This window comes from Ochotona princeps, chromosome 11 (genome assembly GCF_030435755.1).
Source record: "Ochotona princeps isolate mOchPri1 chromosome 11, mOchPri1.hap1, whole genome shotgun sequence".
Classification (NCBI taxonomy): domain Eukaryota; kingdom Metazoa; phylum Chordata; class Mammalia; order Lagomorpha; family Ochotonidae; genus Ochotona; species Ochotona princeps.
The window spans coordinates 38,292,841-38,309,284 of NC_080842.1; the positions used below are offsets into that span (position 1 = coordinate 38,292,841).

The window sequence follows — 16,444 nt, forward strand, 5'->3', positions numbered from 1 at the left end:
GGAGTGATAAGAGCCAGGTTCTGTTTGTTAACGATAAGGCAATTATTTCTTCGGTACTTTCATAGAGCAAAGGGAAAAAAAATCTTACAGCAAAGATTCAAACAGGGTTCCCAAGGGAGACAACGGAACTCGTAGGTTGGAAAAGTTTTTTTTTTTTTCTTTACAGAAGCAAACAAATGGGCCGTTGAGAGCAACAGAATGGTGAAGGCTAAGGTACCGACAAACACGCTGTCAGCTACTCCCATTAGACATCCTCAGTAACTTAGAGAAGAGAAGATGGGCAACGGGAGGGTGGAGAAACAGAAAAAAAAAAAAAAACAGATAAAGCAAAAACAAAAACAAAAAAGCAAACTGAATGGAACAAAGAAAAAGCAAGAGATGAGCAAGGAAACAATGGGAACTGATGGACGGGAGACAGGAAAGGGCACACCAAGTGTCCTTGGTAGCACTGCCCACGTGCTTGGAGATCCAAGAGGTCCCCCAACTAGGACAGGTAAACACTACATCTTTACTTCCACTGCTCTCAAACTGAAATCCATCATTTCCTCCCATTTTAAATGTAGACAAAGCTACAAGGACAGCTTCACAGGACACCCTGGATCACCCACAGGGTTCCTAGCCAAAAAAAAAAAAATTAAAAGGTAAAGAAAACCTTGTGCACTGGGCACAGCACAAAGCATCCCTACATTGCGCAGGCAACATACTGTCTCAGGGAACAGGTAGGTAGGAGTCTCTGCTGTCCTCCCTGGCTTGGGCTCTGTGCCTTTAGACCAAGCTTTCCGAACATTCCCTGGAACTCCCTAATAGGCAACAAGTTGAGGCATCAAATGCCTGAGAAAATATCTCAAGGCCATCACATCCGATTAACAGCTGAGAGTTTGTCCCACAGCTTGTGGGCCAGGTCCAGCAGGATAATTTCTCTCAGCTGGTTCCCACTAAGCCTGGAAAACTCAAAAACAGATAGGCTGTGACATCCAAAAGAAGCATGTGTCTGAAGTCTCGTTTTTACTTTTCTACTAGGAGGAAGAAATGTTCCAAAGAGATCAAGACATTCTACAACCAGAATGGATTGCAACCAAAACAGCTGGTGCACTGGTCATCCTGTGGTGTCCTCAGAATTACATCATAGAAAATTGGTTCCATGGAGTTGGAAATTCTGCTGTCAGCGTAGATGAGCATCTAGAACTGAGTGGACATGGGCCCCATGACCTCTGGGGTAACTGGCTAGCTATGGTCCTTTAAGTGTAGCTGAACTCATCCCCTCAAAAACTCCCACCTCATCATCTGGCCTCAGAGCTCGGCCTGGCTCAATGGATGGAAATCATGCAAACTGATCAAAAGCTCTTTCTCCAGTATTCTCCAGGAACTTGGGATTACTACAGCACCTGGGTTCTGTCCCAGAAGTTTCTAGCCTGAGCCATGTCCCTCCCCAGTGAGGCAGGGAGACCTAACACTTCTTTCATGCTGGATTGGGTTGGAAATCTGCAGAATGGCAATCACACTCAAAGCCACCTGCATTCCCAAGAGTTAAGGCAAGACATGCAGAAGCAGTCACTTGGAGGGTGGAAACACCTCTCACATGGGAGGGAGGGAATGTTTCGAAGAACAAGGGGAGGGCTTCTCAAAGAGGCCCTTTTTGCAACAATTGTTTTTGCTCTTCAGAGAAGAAATGCTTCTACCTGGCGAGGAGTCCAGGTACCTCATAGTTTGTACTCATGCACAGGCAGGTGGCAGCCATAGGAGGAAGTGCAGATCAGGTACAGGGTGGAGGAAGACACTAAGCAAGATCCACCCCGAGCAAAACCATACATGCTTTGCCCCACTGTTGAATTCACTGGCTTCCAGTTTGAGGCACGGTAGTCAGACAATTGCATTACAAAAAAAACCTCTGAACCCCACTCCATAAAAATAGAAAACAATTGCCTCCTGTCATGACCAAATATTAAACACAGTGCACACCTAATGACTCTATCCCTCCCTGGGGAAGAAGCTTTATGAACAATAAAATCCCAGCAGACTTCCAGTGTTTGGGTTTGGAGGTCTCATTATGGGCTCACTGATCCAATACCATTTACAAGCTCAATGGACACCACTTGAAAACCAGAGATATAAAGGGGAACCTACAGAGAATCGGACATTTCCTTCTTCAGAGGGGAATGAAACAAAACAGGAAGGGGAACTGGAGAGGAGAGCAAGAGGGTGCAAGTTGCTAACAAAAATATTCCTGACCAGCTGAGTGGAAACTGAGGTGAGATACCCCAATGGAAATGCAGGCTAAAAGCAAGCAAAGGAGATCCAAAAGGGGAAGGCAGAAAGGACGAGGAAAGACGGACTGGAAAACAAAGTGGGAGCTAAGGGTAAAGGTGCCAGTGAAAAGCAAGCAAGGGAAGCAGAAGGGGACTTTTGAAACCCACCAACCCTTTTTCTACATAGGCTGAAACTACAATTTTCAAAGTTAGGGTTTTGTTGTTTTTTTTTTTAAGTTCACTAAATTATCCAGAGATACGTCTAAAGGGCAGTTATTCTTCATCTTGTGACAACAGCTGAATGATAAAACGTCTTCGCCGTTCTACATTTGCTTGGGCAAGCATCAAGTGGACTCTTTGCAGTCCCTCGAAGTCAAGTCTGGCTCTTGTTCAAACGTCAGCCCAGACCAAGCAGAGAGAGCGAAGCTTCTCCCTTACCTTTAACTCCGTGCAATTTATCACTTGAGCCTAAACAATCCCACATGTTTGAAGCACTGAGGAAGGAGACTCAGGGAAGACTGAACAAAGGCTTTTAGGGAAGTCAGACAGTGAGTGGGCAGACATGGACCATGGACGCTAAGCAAAAGCAATCCCAGGGAGGTGACAAGTCCATAAAGCAGGGTCTAGACAGAGCATGAGACTGAGGCACTGAGAGGTGACAAAAAAGGAGGGAAGAGAGGGAACAGGAATGAGGAGTCTGGAAGCAGCTGACAAAGAAGAGGGGGAATATGCCAAACCCCCAACAATGCTGTCTGCTGCTCTATTCGGCTTTTCAATGCATCTCCTAGAAGGCAAAGATAATGAGTGCCGCATACAAGTAGGAAAACCATCCGTGCTGACTAGCTATGGGCAAGACTCCTGCATCATACACACACACACACACACACACACACACTGTGAGACAGCCATGAGCTTCCTAGCTTTCAGAGAAAAAAACAATTCAGGAAGGGTTTGCAGATAAAATGCAGAATTTCCAGTTAACTCTGAATTTCAGATAAATAGTCATTTTTTGGTATAAGTCATCCCAAATATCACATATGGGAAGGACTTACAGTGAAAAAGGATTCATTGTTTAATTGAAGTTCAAATTTCACTGTAAATACTTAAGCTTAAAGAAATGTTTGACTGATACTTAACATTCAACTATTTTCATTTGCTAACTCTGGCATCTCTAGGTTCAAGGAGGGGGAGGAAATGAGTGAGTGAGTGAGTGAGTGAATGGCAGGGTAATAGTCAAACCACTTCTTTGCCAGATCTCACTACAGTCATCATCCTGCTGCAGGGTAATAGCCATGTGAAGTCCTCAGCCCACATCTCATAAATCTTAGTCCTGTATATTCCTTACTTCTTCTGAAGTAAGAAAATTCTTCTTGCATGGAAGAAACTGGCTAGTGACAAAAATATCTGCTTATAGTAAAGTAAAATGCAACCTGTCTGCCCCATGGCACAGGCCTGGAAGCTGATGTTTTCTCCAAACCTTCATTTCCGTTGGAAGCCTGGTAATTGAGCAACAGTACTTCCTGCAAGAACCCTGTTGCTTCTCCTGTCGCTTTGCCGGCAGGTTTTGTCTTGGGGACTAGAGACCTCACCTCTACTCCCAGCAGAGTCTCTGACCTGCTGCCCAGCTCCCATAATAGCTCATTTTCAATTGGGTTTTCTCTTCTGAGATGTGGGATAAAAGCCCCAGAATACAACAAAACTGAGCATATATCATAGCTGTAGATTTAGCCTGGGAGTGTCTGTGCAATTATGCATGACAGACCCCACTTGTCCCCAGAGAGATCCATTTTGGGACATTGTGGAAGGGATCATGCGCAAGTAGCACTGGGAAGTATCATGGTGTTGGCTGTAACCCCACTGCTCTCTTTTGAAAAAGTCCCAGTGTCCAACAAATGGAAGTGTTACCACAAAGGAACAACTTGGAGCCAACGATGCCAGCCCTGAAAATTTTTCCATTCCTCACATCGAATCTGTAAAACTAGAAATTTCCCACCAAGTTTTTGTTCTATGAAGGTAGCTGAAAAGTTTCTCACTAGTCCTGGCCCTGACAACCAGGTGCAGGAAAATTTGCTTTTTGCTGGAAATTCTGAGTTGAGAACAAAGCCTTCCTGGAGGATAATTATTTCTGGAACACAGAGTGTTGAAATGCTGACTCCTTGTGGCCTTGGGTCCAGACCAGCTAACAGGTTCGAGCTTCTAGTCAGTTAACTGCTTTCCTGTCTCATCAAATATCCCTTCCAACTACAACTCTAAATCAATGTGAGAAACAGAGCAACAAGGTACAATGCTTGCAAAACTTCAGTTCTCATAAATAACCTATGAAGTCCTAGTGTTTAGAACCCTAAATATGCAAATCTGTGGATACCTTCCTTCTTCTCATCTCTGAAACATGTGTTCCATTTCCCAATCATTTGGTCCATTAGTCTCTTGGCAGTGTCAAAATAGGCCCAAAAGAACTTAACCAATATCACTTACTCAAACAGAAAAAGAAAGGAACTACCTGGGATCTCTAGACAGTTCTCTTTAGATAAATCCAAAGGTGTTTCAAAAAATCCATTACAAAATTGAACTAGAAGTAACCAATACGTATTTTCCATTAATTTTAATTTAAGAAGCAAAGAGAGGAAGACAGACAGAAAACGAGCTCTCATCCTCTGATCCACTTTTAAATGCCTACAATGGTCAAAGCAGGATCAGGCCAAAGCTGGGATCCAGGATCACAATCTAGGTCTCCCACATAGCAGACAGGAACCCATGTATTTGAGCCATTACCATGTCTTCTCAAAGCTTTCTACACTTTCAGGAAGCTAGAGGCAGGAACCAGAATCCACACGCCCTGATATGGGACGTAGGTGTCTTACCTACTAAGCTGAACACCTCTTCAAGAACTTTTTATGGACTTTTCATATGTAATTGTATCATAATCTTTCCCAAGGCCCAGGATCTTTGTTCCCCCAAAACCAGACATACTCAGAGTAGGATACCTTTCCTAGAAACAAATAACTACTTCTTATATCCAGCATAGCACAATTCCACAGTTCATCTGTTTCCTGGCAAAGCTACTATTTAATCATATTGCACAATTTTATAAAGAAAATGGAAGTTGCGGCATGACAGTGATTTATGAATAACCCCACGCAACTAGTAAGTCCTCTAACTGATCTGGAGGACTTCAGCAAAAGCATTTCAAATGCCAGGACACTCACAATGATGGTTCTTTCCTCTTTTTTAGAGAATTTCCTAGAAATTGTTTGGACTCTAAATTCAGAGCCTCTGCTTTCTCGCAAACATTTAGGCCACTAAGAAATTCAGATTGCCAGATGGTATAATAGCAGTTCTTTGCAAAGAATCAGCTCCCGTATGAACAAAGTAGATATCTACTTCCAGGGACAAGTGGCAATGTCAGCAACAGCTTTGCAGAGGTGGGTGTATTAGGGGAAGAGAAGAGGGATATGGAGAGGTGAGAAAAATGAGCTTTCATCTCCAGTGACTGATAATGTATCTGGCAGGGAAAAACTGACTTCCTAGATCTAGTTCCTGCTTTCTAATCCCTCTCCCCAAAATGTCAACCTGAGCATGAAATTGCCCTCCTCAAAGTCCTCCTGTCTTCCGTCACCAATAGAATAATGCCACAATAAGTGGATGGACACATAATGCCCTCCAAAATCTGATCACAAATAGTCTTTCCAATTTCTCCTGTCTTGCATCACACTCATGCAACACATGTAAAACTGCAGGCCGATTTAGGGAATTACATCCTCCTTACATGTCTTTTATACACAATTTCCTTCTGCAATGTCCTTCAGCCTGAGCACATCCAAGTTACAACTGTCACCCCATCCACCTCTTGAAGATGAAAATTGTCTCACTCCCTCAGTACATATAAGATTTTAACATATTGCATACCTTTTAATATTTACTTATTCACTTGAAAGGCAAAGTGACAAAGTCATCTTAAATCCTCTAGCTCATTCCCCCAGTGGCCACAACAACCAGAACTGGGCCAGATGAAACCAGAGTCAAGAAATCCACCCAGGTCTCCCACATGGGTGACAAGAAATCAGCTCATTTTTTAAATTTTATTTTTTTAGTAATGATTACGTGGTTGATCAAGGTGGGAAGGATTAAGGTTTAGGGAAAATTGGGTGAACTCATTGCTTCCAAATTTGCTATTTCTTCTTGTTATTCCTGGGGGAAGGGAAGAGACAAAAGGGGAAACCAACCACTCATGACTTTCCACATGTCCCAGTACCAGGGAACCGCTGCCTCATATGAAATCAGCTATTTGAAGCCATCTTCTGTTGCCTCTCCAGGCAGAGCAGCAGGAAGCTGGATTGGAAGTGGAGCAACCAGGATGTACAGGATGTTGACATTACAGATGGTAGTTTAACTTGCTGTGCCAGGACACAACCCTCTCTTGCAGTTGTCTCCATCTCTCTCTGGAATGTTATACATTTCACATTTTATCCTAGTTACAGATATAAATCTGTTGCTTTTCCATGAAAACCAACAATATATGGATGAACGTTTTGAATCTATTCCATCTTTCTGAATAGTTGCTGTGTTTACACCCCACTAACACAGAGAACAAGTCCATTCAGTGTGCAGAACAGACTTAAACCACAAAGCACACCTTACAAAATTTGTGACATAATAGACCCTGGATAAGTATCTAAAAAAATAAATAAGGCTTCATTTGGCTCTACGACCCTAGATAAGTTTCTGGAAGTATTGTGTACCCAGTTGCCATTGAGGGTAAGACAGAAAAGCAGCTGTCAAAAATAGGAACAGCCAAAGATTCAGTCATCCCAACTCTTTCAAACTTGACAATCATCTTGTCAAGTAATACTTAGTGTGTGCCTGCAGTATCCAATTCACTTATAGTCATAGTAGGAGATATAGGGTATTAACTACTGTGAGACTTGTTTTAAAGCATCTATTCTGTCATGCATCATTTAGATACCTGAACTACATTAATGTGTTTTACACAACTCACCTGAAGAGGTGGTATCACATCACCATCACACAGCTAATATTAGAATCAAGACTCATGTTCTGGCTGCTCCACTTTCCATCCAGCTCCTACTTGTGGCCTGGGAAAGCAGTTGAGGTTGGCCCAAAGCCTTGGGACCCTGCACTCATGCGGAAGACCTGGTGTGGATAGGCTCAGCTCTAGTCATTGCAGCCACTTGGGGAGTGAACCAGTAGAGGGAAGATTGTTCTGTCTCTCCTCTCTGTGTATCTGCTTTTCCAATAAAAATAAATAAATCTTTTTTAAAAAAAAACTTATGGGATATGTAGTGTCTGGCAAGAATTTTAGCATAACTGAAAATGTAAGGCAACACAAATGGGTACAAAGATACTACTATCCATACACTCATATGCAAACAACAACAAGCATAGGTGGTAACTGTCAATTTGGCTACAAACACTGATTCTCTTTGAGGAGGTAGATGATGAAGTCAGTCCTGAATAAGACAAGATTTAGACTGAGAGCCTGGAGTGGATATTTCAGGTGGAAATAGTGTATACAAAGGTGGAAAGGGGTAAATATTCCACATCTGTGTAATGGACCTGGAAGTCTGTGGAAAAGGCATACTTGGACAAGAAAGCTGGAACCTACTTATCACTCATTTACCTGGTCTTCAGAGCATCCCCACAGTTTATAAACACATTGCTGCAATTATGTAAGCTGCACACTCCTCAACAGTAAGAACCATACCTGTTATATACTCCCTGCTGACTTCTCACTGCTAGGAATTCACAAATATTTGCTTAGTTACTGAACAACAAAAGACACTGCTAAGTCAAAGAATGATGGAACGAACCGATTCATAGATGACTAAGCTGGTGCGTGTCAAGCTCTAAAGCTTTGCAATTTTAGGGAGACTAATAACCTAGGTAGAACAAGTATGATTGTTAGAATCTAACCCAATAACTGAAGTCAACACTGCAACTTGTAGCACCACCCAGTTAAACACTAAGAGAAATCATTTTCTCAAAGGAAATGTTGTTTGTATCTTATACTGTTTGGCTCAGGCTGTCATCCAGTGAACAGCTTTGACCCATGGGGAAATTGTTTTCTAGACTGAAAAGTGAAAATTCCTTCCTCTATCTGCATCTCTCAAAATGGCCAAGAAACTAGCAAATCTTTATTTAGGAAACAAAGGGACGAGAACATGAAAGAATGGTGCATTCACATTGGTTAGACAATACGCATATTTTCAATGAAAAAAAAATCTCAAGTCTCTTAAAGGAAATAGAATTTTTCCCAAAAAAAGAAAAAAGGTCGGGGATCGGGCTTTTATAGATTCTTCATAGCATTACGTCTTCTGCATTTTAGAAGGGAAGTTTGGGCAGAGAAAACATGAATTTGAGCAGCTCTAGTGTCCCAAACTAACAATGCAGACACCCAACCCTGGGCCCTCAACTAGAACCCGAGAAATCAGAGTGAGAAGGCAACAAGAGGTCATCCATCAACCCATTCAACAGAAAAACGGAGGTTCAGAAAGCAGGCTCATGAACGTATAATGTGTCAACCTGGCACCAGGGGCAGGTCTCCTGACCTAGGGCCCATTCAGCTTCACTGAGCCACCCCGAGCCACACCAAGAATACCACATGGTTGAAAACAACACCAAAGGGGCCAACAACACTCCCCTTTGCAGAAAGCAGATTCCCTCCCTAATGTTTGTATCAGAAATTCTTCCAGATCACCTCTTCCAGATCATCCCACCTCCCACAGAGCTAAATTCTGTGAAGTTGTTCCTTCCACAATACTAGCATCCTGTTCTCTGTAATTTCTACCCATTGACTGCGCTCTGCTTTCACCATTCAAACTGGCTATGTGTCCTTGGCCGAGTTACCCGACTCCTTCAGACTGATTTTTTCCATCTGTAAAATTGAGATTTTGATCAACCATTGAAAACTAATTAAGAAGGTCATTTAATTAGCACAAACTGCTTAGCACAAGGCCCAGCATACTAGAAGTGTCAATTAAGTAAAATGTTTATTCTTGATTTTAACTGTGCTTCTCAGAACAGAATTCTTCATTCAAAGGAGTGTCACCACCGTTATGCCAGGCTCAGCCATTTCTGGAGGGAAGGAAGATGTGACGGCCTGAAATCTGGCCTGAGTGGCCAAGGCCCACAGGAGTATGCTGGGGTTTGCAGTCATGGATTTCACCCATAAATCTGAATGCCAACTATACCAAATAACCATCTCTATCATGAAAGGAACAGTGAGATGAAATGTCCATTTGGAGGGCAGGCATTTGGCCCAACAATAGAGACATTGGTTAGTGCACTTGTGTCTCATGAGAGTGCTGGGATTTGATCCCCAGGTCTAGTGCCCCTTCCCAGCTTCTTCTCAGTAAGGCAGACAGACCCTGGGAGGCAGCAGTGACAGCTCAAGGGATCAGGTTCCTGTCACCCACATTGGAGACATGTGAGTTTCCAACTGCCAACTTCAGTCCCCACCCTGAGCCCAGTGGGGCATTTAGAAATTAAACCAACAGATCTCTCTCTCTCATGTCTCTTTATGACTCACAGGACGGGCAGTTCTTTGTCTACGTTCACCTCCTCAGCTCCCGTTAAATGCGCCTTCCCACCTTGTTGCTGGTGGTGTTCTGGCTGCTGGTGCTGTTCAGATCGCCGTTCACTGAATGCCACTGGGGTATCAGTCACTGCAACACCACACCATTGTGTCTGCTACTTTTCTGTGTCTGTCAGTCTCCAGGTGCCCCTCTGTTAATTGTCTATCCTGTTTCCTGGCATGTGCCCTCTGCTTCACACTGGCTAATGTTTTTCATTCTGTTAAAACGTGTCCTTGCCCTTTTCTGCCATCTTGATATCGATTCTTAAATTTGTAACTGAAAAAAAAATCTGCTTCTAACAATAGATTAATATACATTTGGCTTGATAAATTAGCAAAAAATGGAAGAAAACTCACACTGTTCAAGATTGATTTAGTATTCTCTAGCATGCACAGCACGTGAGGGCTTTACTCCCACAGTTCTGTTCTTACATTGGTGAGGAAAGTTTTCCCTGCCAAGCGTCATTTGGATATTTATAGTATTATGCATGGGCTATACAGAACTATCAACTTTAAAATGAGCCTGCTATAGAGTTACTGAGTTTCCAGTCCCACCTGCAATCACCTTTGCAGGACCAGACCAAATGATTTCAACGGCACTGGATATTCCCCACCACTGCTAGAAGCTTCTGTCCCATAGATAAGATTTTGCTGGAGTCAAATGACCTATCAAGGGAGAGGAATCAGAAATATGGTCCAGAAAAAAGTGGGTGCAAACATATGCTCCCATCAAATAAGGTGGTCTGTGGGGAAAAGAGAAGGAAGGTGTGCCAGGCAGCCAAGGACAGGAAAAAGAGAGGGCTGGACCAGAGTGGAGAAAAGACGAAGATAGTGGTAGGAGAAAACTTTACAAAAAAGATAGGAGTCACACCCAGTAGGAGGGCTACTGTCAAAAACATCCAAAAGGAGGGCCCAGCAGCGATGGCCTAGCAGCGTTAAAGTCCTTGCCTTGAATGCCCCAGGATCCCATATGGGCCCGGTTCTAATCCCGGCAGCTCCACTTCCCATCCAGCTCCCTGCTTGTGGCCTGGGAAAGCAGTCGAGGATGGCCCAAAGCTTTGGAACCCTGCACCCACGTGGGAGACCTGGAAGAGGTTCCTGGTTCCCCGGTGCAGTACTGGCCATTGCACTCACTTGGGGAGTGAATCATCGGACAGAAGATCTTCCTCTCTGTCTCTCCTCCTCTATGTATATCTGACTTTGTAATAAAAAATAAATACATCTTTTAAAAAAACATTCAAAAGGAGACAACAAGTGGTAGAGGATCCAGTCCTTGCCTGTGCTCTGTTGGCAAGAATGTAAGATGGTATAGCCACTGTGTAAAACAGTATTTCAGATCCTCAGAAGATTAACCAAAGAATTACTATGTAATTCAGCAATTCCACTTGTGGGTGTATCCCCCAAACAACTGGAAGGAGGAACTTAAACAGACCCTTTGTATATCCATACTCCCAGTAGCACTGGTTCCAACAGGCAAAAGGTGAAAGCCACCCACAGTATCACCACATGAGCAGAGAGCAGAACGTGGGTTCTGTTAGCACACACAGCAGAACCTAACTCAGCCTTGAAAAAGGAAGGAAATCCCAACATAGGCTCCATAGGGAGGAACCTAGAGGACACCAAGCCCTGTGAAATAAGCTTGCAGCCAAAGGACAAGAGGGTCTGATTCCACTTATGTACACTACCTGGACGAATCAAAGTCATTGAGACAGAAATTGAATGGGCATTGCAAGACACTAAACGGAGGAGACAGTGGAAATCCTTTGATGGATATCAAGATTCAACTCTGTAAAATGGAAAAGTGCTATGACTGGTGGGTGGCAATGATAGCCCAAATATATGAATGTACTTAATGCCATTGAGCCACACACTTCAAAATGATTAAGGCAGGGCAAGCATTGCAGTGTGGCACGTTAAGACACTGCTAAGGATACTTGCATTTCATATTGGAGTGCCTGGGTTCAAGTGCCTGGGTTCTCCTTCCAATTCTGCTTCCTGATAATGCCCACCCTGGAAGGTAGCAGGTTATGCCTCAAGTGTGTGAGTTCCTGCCACTCACACAGGAGGTCTGTATTGACTTCCAGGATCCTGGCTTCAACACAATCCAGCTCCAGCTGTTAGGGATGCTTAGTGATTGAATTAGCAGAAGGAAAATGGCTCTCTCTCCTCGTGTGTCACACAGCCTTTCAAACAAATACAGAAATGTCAGCGAATGTTTAAGATGACATGTTTTATATTGTAAATAGGATGCCAGTTAGAAATTTAAGAAAATACAAAATAGTGTCAGGGAAATCACTTATAGACAACTAAACCCGACATTTTTGAGTGAAACTTTTGAATGAGGGTCATTCTGTTATTTGTTTTGCTTCAAAAAAATATCAACTCTTGAAATAGTCTTCTCAGGACAGAACTCTGAAATAATCAAGATCTCCAAATTAAAGATAGTGAGGAATATATTGGACCTGCTCTTTTCGCAGGAAAGGGCCCTAGAAGGATTTACGGAGGCAGAGACACCCTACAGAGGTAAGAAGGTGACCTGCCTTCTTCTCTACTCATCTGACTTTCCATGAGATAGAAATTATAGACTCTTCTTTCTGCTCCCACACCAGTAAAACTGGCCCTTAGCCTCTCTTCCCTGGGCCACTAAGTCATCCTGAGTTTTGGAGATTCCATGGATATTCCCAAGTTTCTTGGAAAGAAGAGAGTGGAGACAGCACAGCCCATGACAAACCAGTGGGAGTCGGAGCTTCCTTCCAAAACCACAAATGTGAATCAGCTTGAGCTTCTGTGAACCACACGGGTTTTCACGGACAGGCTCATGGCTGGAGACCACCAGAAGGCTGGTATTATCTTGGTGGTTTTGTTTTGCTGGGTTCTGATTTGGTTTTGTCAACTGGAACATTTGTTTTTTACCCCCAAAATCATAAAGTCCTGCCCCTGGCCTGTGCTCATACATGTTTTTCACATAGGAGGAAGGTGCTGCTGAGAGCTCCTGACAGAGCAGATCTCTGCGCTGTGTGTTGGCCTGGCTTTTCCAAGAGGGGCATAGTGCCCAACAAGCTACCAAAGCCTGTGGACAAGTCTGCTAATGTTTCTAGAGATATCAAGGCAGTACGTCATCTAGCAGAGAAAAAAAAATCACATCTTCAATTTGGAGCCAATTTTTAGGAAATGAAGAACGAAGTCCCTCATGGGGGAAATCCCTTATTGTAAAATACAGTGGTTTACGATTAAGGAGCTACAGGGTAATGAAATCTTTCTATTTAATGTCTATTTATTTTCATCTCTGTGATTCAAATTCATGCACCAAATGCCCACAATAGCCAGGGTTAGGCAAGGCTGAAACCTGGAGCCTGGAATTCCATCCAGCTGCTCCATGTAAGCGGCAGGGACTCAAGCACTTGAGCCATCACCTGCTGTCCCTGAGGATACTTTAGGAGGAAGCTGGATCAGAAGTGGCTCATCCAAGACTCAAACTGGCACTGAGATATGGAATTTTGCATCACAAGCAATGGCTTAACTCACTGTGCCACAACATCTGCCTCTAAGTGCTTTTCCTTTTTTTTTTAACCAGTCCACTGGAAATTGACTATCACAAGGGCTGACTAGAAGCTGAAGTGGTTTTTTTCCGTGTTTGAGCTGAAGTCTCTCCAGCAAATGTGATAACGCATACACCTACACCAATCAAAAATTGACCTGCCACTGATGACACGCAGAGCATGTCTGAGATGAGAATTCCTTCTTAATCCTTTACATCCTTGATTTTTAAAAAATGGAATCACAAACACATCAATGCTATGGTTCACACTTGAGAGGCATGTCATTGCATCACCCTGGTTTCACCAAGGAAGAAACATGCCAGTCAAGAACTAAACAGACTTCCCTTAGGCCAGAAGGAGGTGGCCTGTTGCATGAGAAAACTCAAGAAAGACGGTGTAAAATTTGGGAAGGCTGGGCAACAAGGGGGAGAAGATCATTAGTTGGCATTATGGGAACAAGGGCAACAACACAGGGTACTCTGCACTCACTCGGTGCTTGTCAGGAAACCGGACACCGCCAAGCCGGCAGACACTGCACCCCAAACCAGATGCACAGCTCACCTCTGGATAACATTAAGCACCTTTTCCAACTCGAGCAAATGGAAACCTGAATTCCTGTGCCTTTACGTCTGAAAATGACAGCACATAGTCAAAAAGGTAGCTCAGAAGCAGTAAGACAAGGCTGTGATGAAGAAACAGTATCTTCAAACAAAGCCCTTCAGTGACGAAGCCAAACAAACGCATCTGTTTATAATAAAAACGGGTTCTCTTAAAACCCAACACTGTCAGTTTACAGCACCCTTTGGTATGGGTGTCTCCATGTGTAGACAGGCAACATTTCGGAAGTAATGCATATTTCAAATGATGCAGACAACATCAATTGGCTGCTTTATTGTACCTAGGATGGTAAAAATAAATGCCAGTCATGTAAGACTCCAGCAAATGAAGCCCAGATACAATTGCTGTTCTCAGAAGAATTTCAAGCTTCCTAGCATGAACTGTGATGGTATCAATATGACTCTTTTCTACATGCAACATGTGTACAGCACAGGAATAAAGCACACACATACCCAGCTTCATCCACAGATGCAAGCGACTTGTAGTATTTTAAGCTTAAGCACTGCTGCTAAGCACCATGTCGTTAGGCTGTGTGTGTAGATTTAATGTGCAGGTTAGCATTTACGGGTTGGCAAACATTTCTAAAGCTGGTTTATGGGGTGTTTATGACAAGAAAAGATGTAACAGGCATGAGGGTAGAGTGCCTTCTTCAAAGAGGAGCTCACGTTCGTGAAAATGGCTAGAAGACTAGGGAGCTCAGTCTACACAACAGAAAGCAAAGGACTCAGGTCCAGGCTGGCCTCTCATGCATCCAGTTTCCCCAGCAGAGCCCCAAGGGCACCCTGAAAACGCAAGGGGATGCTGCTATGTGCAATCAGCAGACCCACCTCATCTGTTCAGACAGACAACATTCTAGAAGTACAAGGTTATGGTCTTAGAAGTAAGGACGACGGGGCCCTAGCACCAGCTCTGCCCTGGTCAGCTATGCAAGCATAGGTGCATCAATCAGGCCAGCATGTATAAACGGAGCCAACGGCTCACCCCTGCAGAGTGACCTCAACTCCATAGCTTTAAGCTTCTCTGCGCTTCCAAAAATGCCAAAGAAACTCAAAGAACTCCCTCAGCTCACTGGAACCTGATAAAATGGCAAAGGCACCATTGGTACACAAGTAATAGACACCCCCTATCTGTCATCTTGTCCCCAGGCATCTCAGAGAACACTATTCGCTTCAGGTCCTGACATCTCAGCGGCCTCCTGAAGCCCACAGAGCAGCAGGCAGCACCCTCCCACCCATCACCACACATCTGGAGAATGGAGATGCAGGATACTTCATCCCAGGTCAGCAGCTAGGTCGGGATCAGAATTCTAACCTCCTCAATTCCTAGGCCTATACTTTACTTTCCATGAAGAAACCAAGCTAGCTTTCTGGGAAGGATGCCAGAGGTTCCATTCTCCCAGCTGAGAATTCATTGGAATATCGGAATAACAACTTTGGAGACTGTGGTCTCTCCAATCCATTTCAGGACCTGGCTAGAAACACAAAAACCCAAAGAAAGAAGCAACAGGGAATTACTCCGTTTTTTAACGAAAGAGAAAAAATTAGGGGTGGGAATATGGGGTTTCTTAAAAATTACATGATTGCTGGAAGTTAATTTGGTATTTCTTTGTTGGTTTGTAAGTTCTGTTTCCAATCACACAAACAGACAGCTGAGGATGCTTAAATCACATTTCAGCGAATTAGCATCTTGTCCCAAAGACACTCTCCTGCTCCAAACGCAGCACAGAATCCACAGGGTACACCCAGGCAGTAGGAGGGAATCTGTCCCAGTGCGATGGAGGGCCTGTCACCATCCCGTGTGCTGCAGCCCACGCCATGTGAATCCTGTGCAGCAACCACAGAGACAGGTCAAGGTTGAGCCACCTGCCTCAGGCCACACCAGCTGTACCGAAGAAACTGAGGGTGTAACCCACCAGGAAGGAGCTGCAGTAGGCTTCACCTCCTGTGTCATTCACGCCCCACTACCCCATTAAGCCGACCTTAGTGCACCTGGGGGGAAAAGTCCAGCTTCAAAGACACAGGTTCTACAAGGCAGGTTCTCGTTCCTTCCAGGAGAGGCCAGCTGGCACTAGAAAACCCTTAAGAGGTGATCCTAGTATACTGGAGAAGCAGCCAATCTCACAGCACAGCGCGAGCCACCAATGCTCAGCTGAAATTCATGAAGGAAAGACACTGACAAGACCCCAGAAATCATGTTTTCCCCCTACCTGTCAATGATGACTGGGTCTGAAGGTGTCTCATTTCGGTTTCCGCAGCTTTTCTTTTCACAGCAGCGACTGTAGTTCCGGAAGCAGCCAAAAGAGTACACAGAAAAATGTGTTAAGTCAAGGCAATACCAAGGGTACTCACTGTCAGAACGGTCACAAAAAAGCAAACTGTGTCCAGGGGAGCCTCTCAACTACCAGCTGCTAGAGGGCAGAATCTGCACCATGTTTTTCATTTGTAAAAAGG

At 43.9% G+C, this 16,444-nt stretch overlaps 1 protein-coding gene across 1 annotated transcript in view; it reads right to left on the reverse strand.

The window, feature by feature from the left end:
• Window positions 1-16,444, reverse strand: part of EBF2 (EBF transcription factor 2) — a 194,863-nt gene that overhangs the window by 167,590 nt on the left and 10,829 nt on the right. Inside the window, exon 6 of the mRNA XM_004579068.2 lies at window positions 16,201-16,269. Coding sequence (XP_004579125.2) covers window positions 16,201-16,269 — 69 coding nt within the window. The remainder of the gene's footprint in view (window positions 1-16,200; window positions 16,270-16,444) is intronic.